At 55.9% G+C, this 22270-nt stretch overlaps 1 protein-coding gene across 1 annotated transcript in view; it reads left to right on the forward strand.

Annotated features, from left to right (window-relative positions):
* The window catches only part of CMIP (c-Maf inducing protein), a 99338-nt gene that overhangs the window by 60101 nt on the left and 16967 nt on the right, over positions 1-22270 (forward strand). The window contains 9 exon segments of the mRNA XM_061572100.1: positions 2218-2259; positions 3365-3427; positions 3861-3941; positions 5247-5350; positions 16809-16913; positions 17616-17769; positions 17771-18135; positions 19170-19235; positions 20479-20505. Of these exon segments, the coding sequence (XP_061428084.1) occupies positions 2218-2259; positions 3365-3427; positions 3861-3941; positions 5247-5350; positions 16809-16913; positions 17616-17769; positions 17771-18135; positions 19170-19235; positions 20479-20505 (1007 nt within the window).

Consider the following 22270-nt stretch of genomic DNA (forward strand, 5'->3'; position numbering starts at 1 on the left):
CAGCCTCGAATTAGTACCTGGGTGCGGTGTGTGGCAAACATCGCCACTGGGGGGAGACAAAGGCGGTCGGGGCGGGGTTGCTCGCCAACCCAACGCCTCGCGTGCCGTGCCGGCATTGATCGGCGCTGCTCGCGAACAGCACTTGCTCCGACAGTCTGACGAGGCTACGCGGGGGAGCTTTGTGTGTGTGTGTGCGAGCGAGTGGCCTCTTAATAGGAGTCGATGCACTGATCACGTGAGAACGCACGAACACACTCAACCGCCACTAGCACACGCACGATGGTTTGCACACGCGTGTGCTACGCGCTTGCGTGCGTGTGCGTGTAGCGGTTAGCGCGCTGCGCTACGAACCTGGCGACATGGGTTCGATTCTCGCCCACGGCCAACACCGGTGACGATTATCTGAACCGGTCCCGGGCCTCCCCTAGGTCGACTCAGCCTCAAATGAGTACCTGGTGTGGTGTGTAAACATCGTTACCAGGGAGACAAAGGCGGTCGGGCGTGGTGCTGGCCACCCACCCCCTCTTGTACCGTTCCGGCCTTCATAGGTGCTCGCTAACAGCACTTGCCCCTACAGTCTGTTAAGGCTATATGGGGGATCTTTGTATCTTTGTTGTGCGTGACCACACAGACACATTGGTAGGCGCGTAGATGCACGTGATTCGTGTATACCTGGTGCGATGCGTCAATATCGCCACTGGGGAGACAAAGGCGGCCGGGCGTGGTGCTGGCCACCCACTCCCTCGTGTGCCGTGCCGGCCTTCATAGGCGCTACACACTAATAGCACTTGCCCCAACATTCTGTTAAGGCTTTATGGGGGATCTTTGTCTTTGTTGTGAGTGTGTGTATATGTGTGTGTATGTGCGTGCGTATGTGCGTGCGTGCGTGTGTGCGTGCGCGCGTGTGTATGTGCGTGTATGTGTGTGTATGTGCGTGTATGTATGTGTGTGTATGTGTGTCTGTCTATCAGCAGAGGTCTCACTCCGAATCAGTCGAGCGGCAATATCTTTTCATCGGTTGCGTAACGCTGTGTGGAAGCTACCTGGTCTGTCGCTCCGCACGAAGCTTCAGGTCTTCTCGGCCACCGTCATTCCCTCCCTTCTCTACGCTTGCGAGACGTGGACCCCCCTGGTGGAGCATCTTCGCCGGTTGGAAACATTTAGGCTGGCCTGCCTACGATCCATCCTGGGTTTAACCAGGCTGGATTGTGTGAGGAGCTCACAAATCCTTGAAAGATCTGGGCAAAGTCCCATCAGTGAGCCCCTCCGGCAGGCAAGGCTGCGTTGGCTGGGTCATGTAGCCCGCATGCCCAGCCACCGCATGCCTAAACAGCTTTTGTTCGGCCGGATCGAGGGGGCTAGACGGGCGCGGCACGGGCTGGAGAAGAGATGGAGTGATGTGGTACAGGAGGACGTGGAGCTGAGTGGACTTGCCGATGACTGGTACCAGCGGTGTCAAGATCGGCCTCAGTGGAGGAGGCTCGTGAAGGACGCTACTGGGCAGTTGGAGGCAGTCGCCCTCCAACAACAACGGAGGGCGGAGGAGCGACGCTCACAACAACGAGCGGAGCGCCGGGTGGCTAAAGCACAGCAAGTTGGCACAGTAGGGGGCACAGGTGGTGCATCAGCCAGTCATCTCGGTCATCTCGGTCAGTCGACCAGTGGCACCTGGGTCTGCCCCGTGACCTCCTGCCAGCGGGCTTTCGACACTTCACGTGGCCTCAAGGTGCACTTGGCCTGGCACAAGCATCGTGGTGACGTCACCGCCACTTAGTGGCGAATGGCGGTTGTTGTTGTTGTTGTGTGCGCGCGCGTGCGTGTGTATGTGTGTGTGTGCGCGCGTGTGCGCGTGTGTGTGTGTATGTGTGTGTATATGTGTATGTGTGTGTATGTGCGTGTGCCCTCGTCGTGTTTAAACCAAGTTCTCAAATGCGGCGAGTTGGATGGTCTCAGCCCCGTTGCAAATGAGAGGGCTCAAACGCACCCATCGCGTGACACGTGGTTTTGCACACTTTGCTTGGGCTGCATTCCAACGGTGTAGAATTCAAAGTCGCGAACACAGCGGTGGAGATGACCCCCCCTTCCCCACGTAGCCCTGAGCAGTCGGTCGTGGCAAGTGCTGTTAGCGAGCAGCAACAGCAGCAGCGATGCATGCTGGCTGATCTCATGAATTGTGGGCTGTCTTTCTTTGTTGTGGTTGTCGTTGTCTCTTTTTAGAATTCACACCTCACCACCAACGAGATCGATGACATTATTCTGGTAAGAATTTCTATGTTTATTTAAAGATAACAACGTGACGTCCTTAACCTCTCTCTCTCTCTCTCTGAGTCGTCCTCTCTCTCTCTCTCTCTGAGTCATCCTCTCTCTCTGAGTCGCCCTCTCTCTCTCTCTGAATTGTCCTTTCTATTTCTGAGTCGTCCTCTCTCTTTCTGAGTCGCTCTCTCTCTCTGAGTCGTCATCTCTCTTTCTCTCTGAGTTGTCCTCTCTCTCTGAGTCGTCCTCTCTCTCTCTGAGTCGCCCTCTATCTCTCTGAGTCGTCATCTCTCTCTGAGTCGTCCTCTCTCTCTGAGTCGTCCTCTCTCTCTCAGAGTCGTCCTCTCTCTCTCTGAGTCGTCCTCTCTATCTGAGTCGTCCTCTCTCTCTGAGTCGTCCTCTCTCTCCGAGTCGTCCTCTCTCCCCGAGTCGTCCTCTCTCTCCGAGTCGTCCTCTCTCTCCGAGTCGTCCTCTCTCTGAGTCGTCCTCTCTCTCTGAGTCGTCCTCTCTCTCTCTGAGTCGTCCTCTCTCTCTCTGAGTCGTCCTCTCTCTCTCTCCGAGTCGTCCTCTCTCTCTCTGAGTCGTCTTCTCTTTAAGTCGTCCTTTCTCTCTCTGAGTCGTCATCTCTCTCTCTCTGAGTCGCCCTCTATCTCTGAGTCGTCCTCTCTCTCTGAGTCGTCCTCTCTCTCTCTGAGTCGTCCTCTTTCTCTCTGAGTCGTCCTCTCTTCCTCTCTCCGAGAGCGATGAGTGGATAATGTGCGGTGGCGGCGACTCTGTAGCGTTACAAGTTGAAGGTTTTGTTTTTACGGCTCACGTGACATTTAATTTGAAATGGAGAAATTCACTCTTTTGTATTTGTTTCCTTTTCCCCACGATTCCACGCACGCAATGACACACACACACATACACTCACCACACTCACCACTGACCACACGCACACTCAACCCACTCACTCTCGCCACACACACACATACATACACTCACCACACTCACCACTGACCACACGCACACTCAACACACTCACTCTCGCCACACTCACCACTCACCACACATACCACTCACCACATGGACACTCACCACACTCATCACACTCACCACACTCACCACACAGGCAATTGCTCCACTGCTGGACAATAACCATCCCTCTCCCGCTCTCTGTGACTTCTTTTGCAAGGTAAGAGGTGGTGGGGGGGGGGGGGGTCAGCTACTGGGGGGCTCTGGCTCTGTGACCCCTGTGAGTGTTGTGGTTGACCTCTGTGAGTGTTGTGGTTGACCCCTGTGAGTGTTGTGGTTGACCTCTGTGAGTTGTGGTTGACCTCTGTGAGTGTTGTGGTTGACCCCGTGGATGTTGTAGTTGACCCCTGTGAGTGTTGTAGTTGACCCCTGTGAGTGTTGTGGTTGACCTCTGTGAGTTGTGGTTGACCTCTGTGAGTGTTGTGGTTGACCCCGTGGATGTTGTAGTTGACCCCTGTGAGTGTTGTGGTTGACCCCTATGAGTGTTGTAGTTGACCCCTGTGAGTGCTGTGGTTAACCCCTGTGAGTGTTGTGGTTAACCCTGTGTGCGGAGCGTTGTGGTTGACCCGTGTGCCCGTGCGTGTTGTGGCCAGCACTGCGTGGCGTGCCCGCGGTCGAAGGTCGTCACTGAGGTCTTCACCCCAGTCGTGCAGAGAATCCTCAAGCACAACGTGGTGAGTGAGGGAGCAAGCGACTGAGCTGGTTGGCTCGTGAGCAAGCGAGTGAGTGATGGAATGACTGAGCGAGCAACTGAGCGATTCAGCGAGGAACTGAGCGATTGAGCGAGGAACTGAGCGACCGAGCGAGCATCTGAGCGATTGAGCGAGCAACTAAGCGATTGAGCGAGCGATCGAGCAGGGAACTGAGCGACCGAGCGAGCATCTGAGCGATTGAGCGAGCAACTAAGCGATTGAGCAGGGAATTGAGCGATCGAGTGAGCAACTGAGCGATTGACCGAGCGATCGAGCGAGGAATTGAGTGACCGAGCGAGCAACTGAGCGATTGAGCGAGCGATCGAGCAGGGAACTGAGCGACCGAGCGAGCATCTGAGCGATTGAGCGAGCAACTAAGCGATCGAGCAGGGAATTGAGCGATCGAGTGAGCAACTGAGCGATTGACCGAGCGATCGAGCGAGGAATTGAGTGACCGAGCGAGCAACTGAGCGATTGAGCGAGGAATTGAGTGACCGAGCGAGCAACTGAGCGATTGAGCGAGCGATCGAGCGAGGAATTGAGTGATCGAGCGAGCATCTGAGCGATTGTGCGAGGAATTGAGCGAGCGAGCACTCGAGCGAGGAATTGAGTGAGCAAGCGAGCAAGCAATCGAGTGAATGAGCTTTGAGCCATCGGGCGATCGGGCGAGCGAGCGATCGAGCCATTGAGAGAGCGGTGGAGCGAGCGTGCGATTAAGCGGTGGAGCGAGCAGTCGAGCGATGGAGCGAACGAGCGAGTGGTGGATTCTTTGAGCGTGGCGAGCGAGCGAGCGAGAATGTTGTTGTCGCTGCAAGGGAAGAGCTGCTCGTGTGGTGATGGCGATTATTACGACTGATAACGTCGGTGGTGATGATGGTGAATTCATAAGCACCAACAACTACAGTGCGTGCGTGTGCACACGTATGTGTGTGTGTCTGTGTGTGTGTGTTCGTGTGCGTGTGTAGTGGTTAGCGGTAGCGTAGCGGTTAGCGCGCCCTGCTATGAATCCGGCAACCCCGGTTTCGATTCCCGCTCACGGCGAACACCGGTAACGATGATCTGAACCGGTCCCGGGCCTCCCCTAGGTCGACTCAGCCTCAAACGAGTACCTGATGCGATGTGTAAACATCGCCGCTAGGGAGACAAAGGCGGCCGGGCGTGGTGCTGGCCACCCACCCCCTCGTGTGCCGTTCCGGCCTTCATACGTGCTCGCTAACAGCACTTGCCCCTACAGTCTGTTAAGGCTACACGGGGGACCTTTGTCTTTGTGTGTGTGCGTGTGCGTAGGACTTCCTCAAGAGCCCGTGCCTGCGCCTCTTCACGCAGGAGTTCCTCCTCGCTCTCAACGAGCTCAACGGCGGCGCGGCCGTCGTGCGCCGCTTCGTGCAGAGGTAACGCGTCGCCCCCCCCCCGCCCCTCATCCTCCACTCTGCCCCCCCCTTCCTCCCCGCCCCCCCCGTCCCGTCACGTTCTCTCCCCCCCCCCCCCCCCGCTCTTCCCCCACCTCCGACTCGGCTGCCCCCCACTCATCCGGGACCCTCAGAGCCCAGGGTATCGGGGCAGCAGTCACTAGGCCAGGCAGGCTCGCAAGAAGCTTTCTGCCAACTTGGTTTATTTCTAGTGCTCGTTGTTGTTGTTGTTTATGACTTGTCATTCCTTTTGGTTGTGGTGGTGGTGGTGGTAGTGGTAGTGGTGGAGGCGGCGGTGGTAGCGGTCGTGATAGCGGTGTTGGTGATGGTGGTGGTGGTGGCGGTGGTGGTGGCGGTGGTGGTAGCAGCGGTGTTGGCGATGGTGATGGTGGTAGTGGTAGCGGTGGTGGTAGTAGTAGTGTTGGCGATGGTGGTGGTAACGGTAGTGGTGGTGGAGGCGGCGGTGGTGGTAGTGGAGGCGGCGGTGGTGGTGGCGGTGGTAGTGGTGGAGGTGGCGGTGGCGGTGGTGGTGGTGGCGGTGGTAGTGGTGGAGGTGGTAGTAGTGGTGGAGGCGGCGGTGGTGGTGGAGGCGGCGGTGGTGGTGGCGGTGGTAGTGGTGGAGGTGGTAGTAGTGGTGGAGGCGGCGGTGGAGGCGTCGGTGGTGGTGGAGGCGGCAGTGGTGGTGGCGGTGGTAGTGGTGGAGGTGGTGGTAACGGTAGTGGTGGTGGTGGCGGCGGTAGTGGCGGCAATCCAGCGCGAGGGTTGGCGGATCACCGCACGAATGTTGTGAAACTCCCTTCCCCGTGAGTGAGCGTCGTGGTCGAGGACGAGGAGGAGGCGGAGGGAGCCGTACCCCCGGGTTACGCTGACGAGTGAGCGGAATGTTTCTGGCGTCGTTTGGCCGTGCGTCACCATTGGGTGGCAGACGTCCACAGCGCTGTCGGAAGTCTCTACGCCGGCGAGGAATGCGATGAGCTATGAAGCCCGGTAGCAGAGGTCGCAACCGGGTACCCGATACCCGTACCCTACCCGATACCCGGCTACTCGTACCCGGCCGGGTACGGGTACGGGTACCCGTTTGCGACCTTGGTGCGGCCGAGTACGGGTACGGGTAGGGTAGGCCGTGAGTCACTGGTGAGTCACCGTTTGTCACTCATTTCCCAACGTCTTGTCTCTTCTCACAGTTCAAATTTCTAGAATCAACCCACCCGCGCCTGCAACATGGCTTCATCGCAGAGGTCGCAATCAGGTACCCGATACCCGTACCCTACCCGTACCCGGTCGGGTACGGGTAGGGTACGGGTACGGCCGGGTACGGGTACGGGTACCCGTTTAAGACCCTGGTGCGGCCGGGATACGGGTAAGGAATCAAAACCCGTTTGCGACCTCTGCCCGGTAGGCCACCGACGCTTCTGGACATTTATTTGGTGACTGCCAGGGGGGAGCCACGGTGTGGCGAGGGGGCAGCCGTGAGGGTTGGCGAGCCACCGTTGGCATAACATCGGTGGTTCGTGATGCTTCGTGTAATTTTTTTTCCGGGGCTAAACTTTCAAAAAAAGTTCATTAATGTTTTTTTTTTTACTGTGCCCCCACCGCTTTTTCCTTAGTTTAAAAAAACAAAACTAAAACTTAAAATGTGAGAATTCGTCTGTAACGGCGAAACATAAATAAATAAACAACGGCATTGCGCAGAGTCTGGATTCGGTCAAATTGCCAAAAATGTGCGCGAGCTATAATTATTTAAACAAATAAATAACGGGCCGAAGCTCGCTTCCACATGCGTGAAAACGCACGCACGATGTGTGCACGCGCGCGCGTGAGTGTGTGTGCGCGTGCGTGAGTGTGTGCGTGCGTGAGTGTGTGCGTGAGTGTGTGCGTTAGTATGTGCACGCGCGTGCGTGAGTGTGTGCGTGAGTGTGTGCACGCGCGTGAGTGAGTGTGTGTGTGTGCGCGTGTGTGGGGAGCGGTGGTGTAGCGGTTAGCGAGCTGCGCTATGAACCTGGCGACCCGGGTTCGATTCCCGCTCACGGACAACACCAGTGGTGATGATATCAACCGGTGCTGGGCCTCCCCTAGGTCGACTCGGCCTCAAATGAGTACCTGGTGTGATGTGTAAACATCGTCGCTAGGGAGGCAAAGGCGACCGGGCGTGGTGTTGGCCACCCACCCCCTCGTGTGCCGTGCCGGCCTTTATAGGTGCTCGCTAACAGCACTTGCCCCTACAGTCTGTCAAGGCTATATGGGGGATCTTTATCTTTGTGCGCGCGTCCACCTACGCCGCTCGTTGCAGGAGCTTCGCGGTTCGAACCCCGGCGGCCGCCCCGGTTAATACCGCGGCGGAGAATTGGCCTCTTATGTATCTCGATACAGTGTATCTCTATGGCTCTATGTGCATCTCTATGTGTCGTGTCGCTGTTCCTCCTCCTCCTGTTCAAGGTGCGCAGACTGCCGCAGCGGGGTTACTGCACCGCCCGTAGTTTGGGGTACATGGCCACGATCGCGCTACCCTGGCTTGCGCTAGATATCTCTATGGGCCCGTACGCATCTCCGTGGGTCTCTATGAATCTGTGTATCTCTGTGTCTCTATGGATTGGCTTTGTGGTCCAAAGTTAATCGGATTGCATCGGCACGGTCGCACTCTGGATTGCCTCTAATGCATCTCTGTGAGTCTCGATACGGTATATCTCTATGGGTCTCTATGTATCTCTATGAATCTCGATGAGCCTCTGTGGGTTTACCGCACTGATTGTGGTTTGGGTTGCACGTCCCTCAGCCGCACTACTGCGTCCTGTCTTTAATGCATCTCTATGAGTCTCTGCGTACCTCTATGGGTCTCAATGTCTCACTCCGAGTCTCTGTGAATCTCTGCGTGTCCTTTACGGGTTCTACGACGAACGGTCAGAGTTTATTGGCCGGGCAGTACAGCAAGCGGGTCCCGTGAACTCATCCACGCGTTTTCTCCGGGATCTCCAGTTCTTCCCACACGAAGTTAACCTCTCGCTGTTATTATTTTTGTTATTTTAATAAAAATAGGAATTGGCCAAACGTCCCAGCGCGGCGGCTTTCCTGAGTAAATAGAGGACGTGAATACATACATATATTTTTATATTTTTATCAGAGCCAACCACAGGACTCCAAACAGTAACGTTTCTGCATCTGGCAAACGTTACGTGATGCGAGTGCGAGTTCGGGAGCGGTGGCGCAGCGGTTAGCGCACCGCACTACGAACCCCGCGTCCCCCAAGTTCAATTCCCAGACACGGCACCTCACGGGTTTGACGGTCCCTCCTCCTCCCCCCTTCTCCCTCCTCACTCCTCCCCCCCTCCTCCCCTCCTCCTTCCTACCCCTCTTCCCCCCTCCCTCCCCCCTCCTACCCCCTCCTCCCTCCTCCCCTTCCCCCTTCCCCCCTCCTCCCTCCTCCTCCTACCCCCTCCTCCCTCCTCCCCCTTCTTCCCTCCTCCTTCCTACCCCTACCCCTCTTCCCCCCTCCCCCCCCTCCTCCCCCCTCCTACCCCCTCCTCCCCCTTCCCCCCTCCTCCCTCCTCCCCCTGCCCCCTCCTCTTTCAACCCTCCTCCCCCTCCTGCCTTCTTTAGGTCTCCCCTAGGTCGCCTCATCCTGCATAGCATTTGGGTGCCACGGTGGCTAGGAGATGTTAACAACCTCGCCTGGTGTATACGGGAGTTTGTGGGTTCGATCCCGACCCTGACGCCTGCTGCTGTATATTTGGAGTTTGCGTGTCTCTCTCTCTCTTTCTCTCTCCGTGGTCGTGTGGATTTGTCTCCAGGTCCTCCGGTTTTTCCCTACACATTTAGAATCAACGCCACCACGCGTTTAGAGTATTTGGCTCCTGCTAGACATGTCCACGTGATAAGCCACTTCGTTGGGCTATCATTAGTGATGGCGAGGTCGCTTCTGATAAAGAGCTAGAAGGCTGCTCCGGGGAAGTGTGGGAGAAAAAAGAAATCCACAGTTGTACTGCACTCCTTTCCGCAACTCTACGGCTTCCCCAGCATCCTCCAACCCGCGTCACCCGGCCAACGAACCGTCTCAACCGTAGCGGCGCCTTCCTGACGTCAGCGTCTTGAGGGATCGGTGAGACTTCCTGGATAAATACATTTGACATCATCATCATCATATTATTTAAAATACTTCTACTAATAATAATGATCGGCAACGACAACAACAACGACGACGGCGACGAGATGTTATGCGTCCAGCTTTTAAACTCGGCTCCGCTGTAAAGTTCCACGGACAGAAAACAAAAGCAAAGGTAAAGGCGCAGCCTCCTTGCAATTGACCGCTCACCGCCGCGGCCGCCGAAAACTTCAAACCCCGCACGCTACAGGCATCGTCGGGGGGGGGGGGGGAGTAGCCTGCGATCGAACCCACGAGCGGGAACAGCGTCTCCTCGCGCACCGGGGCGTCTTGCACTCGAGCGTCTGCCAGAGGTCGCAAACGGGTTTTGATTCCTTACCCGTAACCGGCCGCACCAGGGTCGCAAATGAGTACCCGTACCCTACCCGATACCTGGCTACCCGTACCCGGCCGGGTATCGGGTAGGGTACGGGTACCCGATTGCGACCTCTGGGATGAAGCCATGTTGCAGGCGCGGGTGGGTTGATTCCAGGAACTTGAATTGTGAGAAGAGACAAGACGTTGGGAAATGAGTGACAAACAGTTACTCACCAGTGACTCACGGTCTACCCGTACCCGTACCTGGCCGCACCAGGGTACGGGTATCGGGTACCCGGTTGCGACCTCTGGCGTCTGCCGACTGAAGAGCTTCGCTGCTCGTCGGATTTCTCGCCAGGGCCCGAGCGAAGATTCCGATTTTGGACTTCCCGCAAGCGCCGCGCTCGAAGCCGTCTCGCGCCTCCCCGGCGGCTCGGTGACGCGCGCGCGAAGCCGTGAGCGCGTTTGTGCACCTGCTAAACGATGCCTCTATTACGATTTTTTTTATATTTTGCGAAGAATGCGGAGAGCGAGAGAGGTGGAGGCGAGGGACAGGAGCCACGGGGCTCGGCATCTGCGGTGTACGGCGGTGTGCGTGCGTGTGTGTGTGTGCTCGCGCGCTGGAAGTTTGCGCTGTAACTCACACTCAGGCAGAGACGCTGGCGGTTGCTTCGAAGAGCGAGAAAGAGAAGTTGTATAAGTACCACCCCCCCCCCCATCTCAAATCAATACTTGTTTGGATATAGGACCATTTCTTTTCAAGGATCAAAATGATTACAACAATATAGGTTTTACCTGTTTAAAAAATCTTAACACCGGTTTATTTGGCGACACAGTGGCTAGGAGATGTTAACTACCTCGCCTGGTGTACAGGATGTCGTAGGTTTGATCGTGACCCTGATGCCTGCTGCTGTATATTTGGAGTTTGCGTCCTCTCCGCGTGGTCGCGTGGATTTTTCTCTGGGTCCTCCGTTTTTTTTACCCACATTTAGAATCGACAACATCAGGCGTTTAGAGTGAGGGAGTGAGGGAGTGAGAGAGTGAGTGAGGGAGTGAGTGAGGGAGTGAGTGAGTGAGGGAGTGAGGGAGTGAGTGAGTGAGGGAGTGAGGGAGTGAGAGAGTGAGTGAGGGAGTGAGTGAGTGAGGGAGTGAGTGAGTGAGGAAGTGAGGGAATGCAGTGAGTGAGGAAAGTGAGTGAGTGAGTGGGGGGAGGAATTTTATTTTTTAAAAATGTTGGACGAGTTGGTAGGAGGAGGGTAAGGGTAGGGGGGGGCGTATTGGGGAGGGAAGTGAAACTAATCCTGAGCCCGCTTTCTCGTGCCGGGCTGCTGGCTTGGATTAGCCTCTGACGTCAATGGTCACTAAGTCACGTGGGGCCTCACTTCTTTTTCTGGGGGGGGGGGGAGAGGAGGAGGGGGAGGCGTTTGGAACGCGCGGTCACCTACGCACGCACGCACGAGGAGAGAGACTCTGAGAGAGAGAGGGGGGTAGAGAGAGAGAGAGAGGGGGGGGGCAGAGAGGGGGGTAGAGAGAGAGAGAGGGGGGTAGAGAGAGGGGGGGGGCAGAGAGGGGGGTAGAGAGAGAGAGAGGGGGGGTAGAGAGGGGGGTAGAGAGAGAGAGAGGGGGGTAGAGAGGGGGGTAGAGAGAGAGAGAAGGGGGGCAGAGAGGGGGGTAGAGAGAGAGGGGGGGTAGAGAGGGGGGTAGAGAGAGAGAGAGGGGGGGTAGAGAGAGGGGGGGGGGCAGAGAGGGGGGTAGAGAGAGAGAGAGGGGGGGTAGAGAGGGGGGTAGAGAGAGAGAGAGGGGGGGTAGAGAGGGGGGTAGAGAGAGAGAGAGGGGGGGTAGAGAGGGGGGGCAGAGAGGGGGGTAGAGAGAGAGGGGGGGTAGAGAGCGGGGGTAGAGAGAGAGAGAGGGGGGGTAGAGAGGGGGGGCAGAGAGGGGGGTAGAGAGAGAGAGGCAAGGGGTAAGGAGAGTAGAACGTGAAATCTTTTGTGGAATCTTTCATTTAAAAAGGGGGGGAGGAGGGGTTTATGTAAAGCAAAGCATTGAAAAAAAACCCGAAATGATGAACGAAGCAAAGTGCCGACTACACCGAGCATCTTCTTGTTTCCTCTGATCGTAAAAAAAAGAGAGAGAGCGTGAGAGAGAGAGAGTGGGAGAGAGTGAATTAAAGAGAGAGCGAGAGAGAGTGAGAGAGAGTGAATTAAAGAGAGAGCGAGAGAGAGTGAGAGAGACTTTTTGACTTCTAAAATAACTTTTATTGCCGCCAGCAGCAATAGTACTGGAGGCAATCCCGATACGAAATACAGCCCTCTGGTACAGAGAGGGGCTTTTCCGGCTCCCCAGCGTTCGAAGAAGACGCGCACATCACCGGTATGTGTGTGGTACGCGTGCTCCAGCCGGAGCCGCGCCTTGAGCAGGCCCCTGAACACTGGAAGCACAGAGCAGCTGTCAGTGTCACCTTCCAGCATCTTTTTTCTCGCCTGAGCGCAGGCGAAGTTGGCGAGGTCATGGCACTTGTTAGCCAGGTAAGGCCCCACCCCATATACGTAGCTGCTGTTGTAGAAGGGTACCCCCAGTTTCCTGAAGATGTTCCCCAAAAGGCGGAATATTGCTTTGAGCCGCTGGCGGCGTAAGTACCGGTGGGGCAGATCCTCCCTGGCACCACAGGAAATGCACAAGTCTGTTACCCCTGGCGAGATTCGGCTGAGCCACACGGCCGATGGCAACGTGCAGTGTGCCAATCTCCACTGGAGGTCACCGCAGCGTTTGGCTACAGGGGAGACTTGTACATTTTCTTCCACTGGGGGGCGGCCGCAATGAGGGGAGAGAAATGGTCTCTCCATTTTCTGTCCGGTAGGTTGGCCAGGTCCCGGGAATGCAGCGCCTTGACACAGCCACATGTAGAGCGCCTTGACACAGCCACATGTAGAGCGCCTTGACACAGCACGTGTAGAGTGCCTTGACGCAGCACGTGTAGAGCGCCTTGACGCAGCACGTGTAGAGCGCCTTGACACAGCCACGTGTAGAGCGCCTTGACACAGCACGTGTAGAGCGACTTGACACAGCACGTGTAGAGCGCCTTGACACAGCACGTGTAGAGCGCCTTGACACAGCACGTGTAGAGCGCCTTGACACAGCACGTGTAGAGCGCCTTGACACAGCACGTGTAGAGCGCTGTGTTTGGGGCACTCTTCAGGGGCACGTTCCTGCAGCCTCGGAGCTTCAGTAGCTTGCCGGAGTCGCTGTGGCTGGGGGGCTGCGCGCAGGAGAAGCACAACTCCGGGAAGGAGGAGAAGGGGGGGGAGGGCCACCACCATCCCCCGGTGCCTCCAGCTTCAGGCGCAGCTCCTTCATGGCGCGGAGCGACGTCCCGCAGCAGCTTCTCCCTGGCGAGCGTGGAGTGGAGTCCTGCGATGCTGGCGATCTCAGCTGCGGTCTTCCACTTGGGCTGGTGGGCCTGCACGAGGTGGAAGACTGTCCGCAGCCCTGCTGATGTGAGGCGTAGAGGCAGGGTCCTCTCTCCTCTGATCCCCTGGAAGAGGGCGTTGCAGAACAAGGGCTCGTTCAGGAACTTTGCGAGGTTGTAGTACGCACACGTTCTGCTCCACTCGAAGCTCCACCACTCGTCCAAAAGGCTCCGGTGATAGCAGCCTCGTGTAGTCGACCAGGCTCAGGTCCATCAGGACGAGCTCCTTTCCGTACCCCAGGCACCCCCCTGCATTCCTCAGCAGGGCGAGGGCCGGCGACTTCCAGGGTAGCTCCTCCCGGTCGTACAGCAGCCGCCTGTCGGCCACGAGCCTGAAGCTCATGACCCTGGCGGCGACGTCCACCAGGCCCTGGCCGCCCTTGCCCACCAGCAGGCAGAGAACGTCCGGCCTGAGCCAGTGCTTCCCGTGCCAGACGAAGTGCGCGAGTGAGCGGTTGGTGAGTAGCCGAGCAGGAGGCTGGAGGGCCTTGGTCTTGTGCCACAGCACGGATGCTGCCAGGGTGTTAGCGACGAGCACTCGGCCCCTAAAGGACATCTGCGGAGCGAGGCTTGTCCATGTCAGTCATTTTGCCTTGATTGTGACGGCCAGCTCGGTCCAGTTGTTAACGTGGAGAGAGCGAGCGAGAGAGAGGGTGGACCATGAGCATCCGTCTGCTGCCAGTAGAGGCGTGAGGACTTACAGCTGCTGCGTGCATGTGCGTGCGTGTGCGTTGGCGCTCCGTAATTCCCAGCTGAGTAATTTTGCGGTGTGATTTCCAAAGATTATTTGGCAAATTCGGACGTGCCGGCACGCCGGCATGTCGTGGCCGATGCTCTTCAGAGGGACGTCGGAGGGATGTCTCACGTTTTCCTCGTGAAGCAGATGGCACGCAGCAGCAGTAGCAGCAGCAGCAGTAGTAGCATCAGCAGTAGCAGCAGCAGCAGTAGCAGCAGCAGCAGCAGTAGTAGCAACAGCAGTAGCAGCAGCAGCAGTAGTAGCAGCAGCAGCAGTAGCAGCAGCAGCAGTAGCAGCAGTAGCAGTAGCAGCAGCAGCAGTAGCAGCAGCAGCAGCAGTAGCAGCAGTAGCAGCAGTAGCAGCAGCAGTAGCAGCAGTAGCAGCAGTAGCAGCAGCAGCAGTAGCAGCAGCAGTAGCAGCAGCAGTAGCAGCAGCAGCAGTGAATAGTATCCCCCTCGTTGCACGCGACCGCAGTATTGTCCAGGGCCGGCCACCCGGAAGCCGAACCGTCGCTCGTTTGGAATGAGCCGCGAAACGCTCCACACCCCCACGTCCCCACCTCTCCCCCCCCCACGTCCCCCCCCCACCTCCCCCACTTATGCCGCAGTGGCGCCATCAGGGCGGCAATTGCAGGGGGCAGAGGCTACGATTCTGTGGGGGCATCCATGGCATCCGATGGAATTTGCGGTGAACCTGACCCCCCCTCCCACGTCCCCCCCCACTCCCACGTATCCCCCCCCCCCACCACCAACACCGTCTCCTTGAGATTTTTGTGGGAACAAAAAAAAAAGTGCCCGTCAGTTTCACCGCGGCCCTGGCTGGTGCCTGCCTCGTGGTGCCTGCAGCGTCAATGCTCGCACGAGTCACAGAAGCAAGGCCCGAGTGAAATGCATGTGCAGTGACATGGAATGGAGCATAGCGCGGGAAGAGATTTGCTGTTGCAGCAGCCCTGCCTGTCAGCAGGTCACGTGATAAGCAGAGAGGGGGGTGTAGGGCAAAGGATGATGGAGGGAGGGGCAAGTGAGGTGAGTTTCTGGAACTCGCGAGTAAGTTCCAGAAGCGGGTCGTGGCCAGGGGGCGGAGCGAGGCCACGCCGGGAGGATAAAAGGAGAGCCCCGAGTGAAAGTTCGGGGCTGTCGCTTGGAGTGGGGTCCCGTTGGCTGCGTTGTGGGTCAGGTAGTCTGTTGGCTGTCCTGACTGAAAGTTTAGTTACCCCTGTAACCTGTACAGGCTATACTAAGTAGAGTGCCTCCTACTCTTAGGTTTTTTCGATAAAGTCACGTAGGTAAATAAATAATAAAAGATAAATAATACAAATAATAGAAGAAATAATAGAAATAAAATAAAAAATCACGACGTTTCGGAGGCAACACAAGCTTCCGTCTTCAGGTGGAACCGTCACAGCACGATTGCTGTATCAAGTAGAGAGAAATCCCAAGAAACCCGACCTTGTATATATACTGGTTGAGGGGGGGAGGAGCCCCCCCTTATCTTTTATTATTTTTTTACCCACGTGACTTTACCGAAAAAACCTAAGAGTATGAATCCTTGCAGTCACGAAAGCTTCAAATCTAGAATTTCCTCCTACTCCTAGTGTCTCTGAGTATATCGTCACCACACATACATAAGGTGGGTTGGGGGGGTGGAGTGGTGGTGGGTGGGTGGGTGGGGGGGCGAAGGAGTTTCAGTGAATACTCGTGAATGTTTACACAGTTGCGTGGCGCGGTGTTCCGCAATTCCTTTTGGACGTCACAAAGTGGGTGGGTGACGGAAATAAATCGACGATAAAATCTCACCCCACACCTTCCAAACCCCCCCCCCCCAAAAAAAACATCTAAATTATTTTTCGTTTCCTTTCTTCTTTAACGTTGAGTCGACGTAATTATTACCGTAATGGTTGCGTTGTCACCTTCTTGGTTCTTTCGGTAAAGTCACGTAGAAGGGAAATAATAAAATAATAAAAATAAAACATAATAAAATAATTCTCACGACGTTTCGGCCACAACGCAAGCAGCCATCCTCAGGTGAAGACCAGGTCTGTCGGGGAGACAGCGTCTGAATTGCGTTGTCGTTTATACGCGGAGCGTGAGGATGCCCGTTACGATTTGTCACCCAGCCCCTATTTTGTAATCTCCCTCTTTGCCTCGCTCCGTCTCTCGCTCCGTCTCTCTTGAGTGTTGCGTGTCGTTTGTGTCTGTGTCGTGTGTCGTGTGTGTGCTGTGTGTGTGTGTCGTTGCGTGTTGTGTGCTGTGTGTGTATGTGTGTCGTAGCTGTGTGCGTGTGTCTGTGTTGTGTCTTTGTTGTGGGGAGCGGTGGTGTAGCGGTTAGCGCTATGCTGCGCTACAAACCTGGCTAGCCGGGTTCGATTCCCGCTCACGGCCAACACCTGTGACTATTATCTGAACCGGTTCTGCGGCTCTCCTAGGTCCACTCAGCCTAAAATTAGTACCTGGTGTGGTGTGTAAACATCGCCACTGGGGAGACAAAGGCGGCCGGGCGTGGTGCTGTTGAGGCTACACGGGAGATCTTTGTCTATCCATCAGTCCATCAGTCTCTGTGTCTCTACCCGTCTGTCCGTCCATCCACCCGTGTGTCCGCGTGTGTCCACCCGTGTGTCCGCATGTGTCCACCCGTGTGTCCGCGTGTGTCCACCCCTCGCTCCATCTGCCTGTCTCTCGCAGTGCGCCCGGTCTGTCTGTTGGTGTGTCCGTGTGTCTCACCGCGCGTGTCCGTGTGTCTCACTGCGCGTGTCCGTGTGTCTCTCCGCGTTGTCTCGTGTGAGCAGCATGCACGGCCCCACGGGACAGTGTCCGCACCCCCGGGTCCTGTCCAACCTCGTGTCCGTGTGTCTCGCCGCCATCTACTCCTGCTACGAGGAGTTCATCAACAGGTGACGACGATGGTGGTGATGGTGGTGATGATGATGGTGGTGATGGTGGTGATGGTGGTGATGGTGGTGGTGATGATGGTGCTGATGGTGGTGATGATGGTGGTGATGGTGGTGATGGTGGTGGTGATGATGGTGGTGATGGTAGTGGTGATGGTGGTGGTGATGGTGGTGAAGGTGGTTGTGATGATGGTCAATCGTTTCAAAATCACTCGGTGCCTTGGCGTGTTCTGCAAAACAAAAATCCATCAGCAGTTACTGAAGAACTTCGTAGTTCTTCAGGGTCACCGTCAAAATAGATTTGAGTGAACGTGATGGACCTGACGATGATTGCAATGATGACGATGATCGCAATGACGACGATGATCGCAATGATGATGATGATTGCAATGATGATGATGATCGCAATGATGACGATGATCGCAATGATGATGATGATCACGATGATGACGATGATCGCATTGACGACGTGATCCAGATGACGATGATCACGATGACGATGATGATCGCAATGACGACGACGACGATGCCCTTTGCCGATTCCGTTATTTCCATTTTCTGGCACCACCACCACCCCCACACCCCCCCCCCCCCCCACACACACACCCCACACACACACCCCCCCCTCCCACACCCACACGCACCCATCCACGCAAACGCCGTCGCCAACCACGACGCCACCGCCGCCTTCCCCGTGCCTCCCAGCCGGGACAACTCACCGACGCTCAAGGAGATGTGGAGCGGCTGCCAGCAGAAGGTGGACTGGAGCTACCTCCTGCAGCAGAGGCTGTGGCAGAGCGGCCTCGACTCCTCCTCCCTCGACGAGGCGACCTACGACCCGCGGATCCGCACGTGCGTCCCCGCGACCTCCGACCCCGCCGCCGCCGCCCTCCACCACCGCCTCCACCGCCACCACCGCCTCCACCGCCACCACCACCACCACCGCCACCACCGCCACCACCGGGAAGGACGCGGATGCGGAGGCGGAGTCGCGCGACGGGCGGACGCTCCGTACGGCGGAGATCGAGATTCTGTTGGACGACGGAGGAGGAGGAGGAGGGGGAGGGGGGGACGGCGACGACGAGGACGACGGGACGCGGCGGAAGAGGAGGAGCGGCAGCGAGGACAGCCTCATGGCGGCGCCGCGCTGCGCCGAGCTGAGGATTGAGCTCGGGCCGCAGGCGGAGAGGGTGCTCTCGTGCTTCGTGGAGATCCTGCAGACCCTGTGAGGCATCGGGGGGGGGGGGGGGTCATCGTCGTGGTCATCGTGTGTCATCATTGTGGTCATCGTCGTGGTCATCATCGGTGGGGTCATCGTGGCGTCATCGTCGGTGGAGTCATCATCGTGGTCATCATCGTGGTCATCATCGGTGGGGTCATCATCATTAGCATCATCGGTGGGGTTATTGTGGTAGTCATCATCGTGGTCATCATCGTGGCGTCATCGTCGGTGGTGTCATGATCGTGGTCATCATCGGTGGGGTCATCGTCGTGGTCATCGTCATGGTGTCATCGTCAGTGGTGTCATCATCATCATCGTGGGTGGATGAACGTCATCATCATTTGTGTGATCATCACGGGTGATGTAAACTTGATCGTGTTCATCATCGTCGCCATCGTCGTCATGGATGGAGTGAGCAAAGTCATTGTCATTGGCTTCAATTGATGGTGCCAACATCATCATCATTGACATCATCGTCATCGCCATCGTAACCATGGACGGAGTCATTACCATCGGCATCACCGTTGTCTTCATCGTCATCGTCACCATGAATGTCAACATCATCATCATCATCGCTGTTGCCACGATGTTCACTTTGATAGGTCTTGTCATCATGGATGGTGTCATCATCATCATCATCTTCGTCATCATCTTCGACGTCAATCTCACCATGATTTCATAATCAGCACCATCATCATCACCATCATCATCTCTGTCATAGGTATCACCTTGATTGTTACCACCACCACCACTGTCATCATTATCATCGATGTCATTATCATTGCCATTTGTAAATTATTGTCATCATTGTCACCATCAACGCTGTCATCGTGATTACGATCACCACTCCTTATTTTTGCCAGCTTAATTTTCATCGTCGTCATCGTCATCATCATCATCATGGCTATCATGATTGTTATTGGCCATATTCACAGTTGTCATCCTCATCATCTGCGACCATAATAATTAATTAATTATTTGTCGAATGCTAATCGCACTTTGTCATCACCACAAACCTCCTCTTGTCTCCTCGCCAGCTCGGAATACGAGGACTGGCGGCCTGCACTGGCGAGCCTTCTTCAACCCATTCCCTTCCCCAAAGAGTGAGTGGCTCACCCATCATCGCGTTCGTCATTGTTTATTTCAAGAACAATCATTCCCACATTCTTGTATTCATTTCTTAACCCCCCCCCCCCCCCACTGAGCGACGTGAGCTCTTCCTCAGAAGCGACCATGGCTCAACGAAGCGGGCTTATCATTTTCTGTATTCTTGGTTCTTTCGGTAAAGTCACGTAGATAGAAAATAAAAATACTCAAATAAAATTTAAAATAAATTGCAAATAATGAAAGCAAAAAACCACGATAAAAAATTAAAATAGTAAAATAAAACTAAAAATAAATTGAAAATAATAAAAGCAACAAAAAAACCCCACGACGTTTCGATCGCAACACAAGCGGTTTTCATCAGGCTGCCGCTATAAATGTCCACGTGATATGATGGTAAGCCCACTTCGTTGAGCCATCACTTGTGGCCAGGTCGCATCTGCCAACAGAGCTACGTGGCTCAGTGGGGCCTCGCCTGCAAAAATAAAAATATATAGTGTCATTATTTAGTTTAGATGCGTCAAATCGGCACGCACGCAGCCCCGGCGAGGGCGGTGGTGAGGAGGCGTCGTCGCTTCTGCCGGCGAGCGTTCGTTTAACGCGCGCGTGTGAGCGATAGCATGCACACGCACGCACATGCACACGCACGCGCACACAAGCACGCACGCACACACGCGCACGTACACACACGCACGCACGTGCACACAAGCATGCACGCGCACACGCACGCGTTAAACTAGAGAGAGGGGGGAGATGGAGGAGAGGGAAGGAAGGAGTGTGATGGAGGAGGTGGTGATGGAGTGTGGAGTGTGGAGGAGAGAGGGGCTGGAGGATAGTGGAGGGAAGAGGGAGCGAGGATGTAGGAGAGAGGGGTGGATGAGAAGAGAGAGGGATGGAGCAATGGAATGGTGGTGGAGGGTGGAGGAGGAGGGAGAGATGGAGGATGGGGGATGGAGGGATGGGGGATGAAAGAGGCTGATTAGATGATGGAGGGTGGATAGAGAGAGAGAGAGAGAGACAGGTGGAGGGTGCAGGAAGGATGATGAGGAGAGGCTCTATCCGAGGGCGCTGGCTGTTTGTTTTCTGCTCACGTTGCTGCTTCTCCTCCTCTTGCCGGTCACCGTTTGTGTATTTATTAATCGTGTGTTCTCTCTCTCTCTCTCTCCACGCCCATGTCCCTTCCCCTCTCCCGGCCGTCGCTGCTGCTGCCGCTGCTGCTATTGTTGTTTTTGTTATTTACAGAGCACTCGCTCATGAAAAATTCACGAGGTGAGATGCTGCTACGTGCCGCGTACGCACTGTCACGGACACCGGCACGCGCGCGCACAGAGTCGCGTAATTCACAACGCAGATGCGCACGTGCACACGGAGGTCAGCGGCGTGCACACTCATACGTGTGTAGTATACACGCACGTGCAGAGGTCGCGCGCAGAAGGCAAAGATCCCCCGTACAGCCCTCAACAAGAATGTTGGGGCAAGTGCTGTTAGCGAGCACCCGTTAAGGCGAGCACACGGCACATCGTTGGGGGTGGGGGTGCGTGGACTGCGCGCGCGTTTCAAACGACAAAGTTCCCCCCATATAGCCTTGGCAGACTGTTGGGGCGAGCGCTTAACCATAATCAACGTTTTTGGGTTTAGATCGCGTTATTTATAAATGTGTCGTAACCCTCCACCACCCGACACGGCCAATCAGTAAAAAGTGTCACGTTGACAAAAGACAAATATTTCACTGCTTTAGCCCACCGGTGTGTTGAAGCGTGAAACCACAACATTTACAATTTGAGTACGACGTTTCGCTGGTAATTGCATCCAGCATCATCGGGCAACATAAATAACGCGATCTAAACCCAAAAACGTTGATTATGAATAATATTGGTCGCGAAAGCCGACGTGTTAAACGAGCGCTTAACGTTAGTGAGCACCTACGAAGGCCGCAACGGCACACGAGGGGGGGGGGGGGGGGTCGGAGTGCCAGCACCACTCCCGGCCGCCTTTGTCTCCCCGGCGCCGATTATTATGATGAACGCGCCGTCAACGTCGTCAGGGCAGCACGCCGCTACGAACCCGACGGCCCGGGTCCTACCCTCGCTCGTGGCCGACATCGGTGGCTAATGCGTGAGCCCTGGGGTCCCGGGCCTCCCCCCAGCGTCGAGTCGGCCTCAAGCGAGGGGATCACTTCAACCCGGAACGCGACGCGGCAGCGTTCCCCTCGCCCTCCACGATACATATATTATAGGGGGGTGCCATGGTGGTTAGGCGATGTTAACTACCTCGCCTGGTATACAGGAGGTCGTGGGTTCAATCCCGACCCTGACGCCTGCTGTGTATTTGGAGTATGCGGTGTCTCTCACTCTCTCATCATCATCACGGTGGCTAGGAGATGTTAGCTAACTCGCCTGGTACACAAGAGGTCGTGGATTCAATCCCGACCCTGACGCCTGCTGCTGTATATTTGGAGTTTGCTGTGTCTCTCACTCTCTCATCATCATCACGGTGGCTTGGAGATGTTAACTACCTCGCCTGGTATACAGGAGGTCGTGGATTCGATCCCGACCCCTGACGCCTGCTGCTGTATATTTGGAGCTTGAGGTGTCTCTTGCTCTCTCATCATCACCACGGTGGCTAGATGTTAACTACCTCGCCTGGTACACAAGAGGTCGTGGATTCAATCCCGACCCTGACGCCTGCTGCTGTATATTTGGAGTTTGCTGTGTCTCTCACTCTCTCATCATCACTCTCTCATCATTACGGTGGCTTGGAGATGTTAACTACCTCGCCTGGTACACAAGAGGTTGTGGATTCAATCCCGACCCTGACGCCTGCTGTGTATTTGGAGTTTGAGGTGTCTCTCGCTCTCATTATCATCACGGTGGCTAGGAGATGTTAACTACATTGCCTGGTACACAAGAGGTCCTGGATTGAATCCCGACCCTGACGCCTGCTGTGTATTTGGAGTTTGCTGGTGTCTCTCGCTCTCTCATCATCATCACGGTGGCTCGGAGATGTTAACTACCTCGCCTGGTATACAGGAGGT

The sequence above is a fragment of the Lethenteron reissneri genome, chromosome 49 (genome assembly GCF_015708825.2).
Source record: "Lethenteron reissneri isolate LAM-NWPU_2019-01 chromosome 49, ASM1570882v1, whole genome shotgun sequence".
NCBI classification, from domain to species: Eukaryota; Metazoa; Chordata; class Hyperoartia; order Petromyzontiformes; family Petromyzontidae; genus Lethenteron; species Lethenteron reissneri.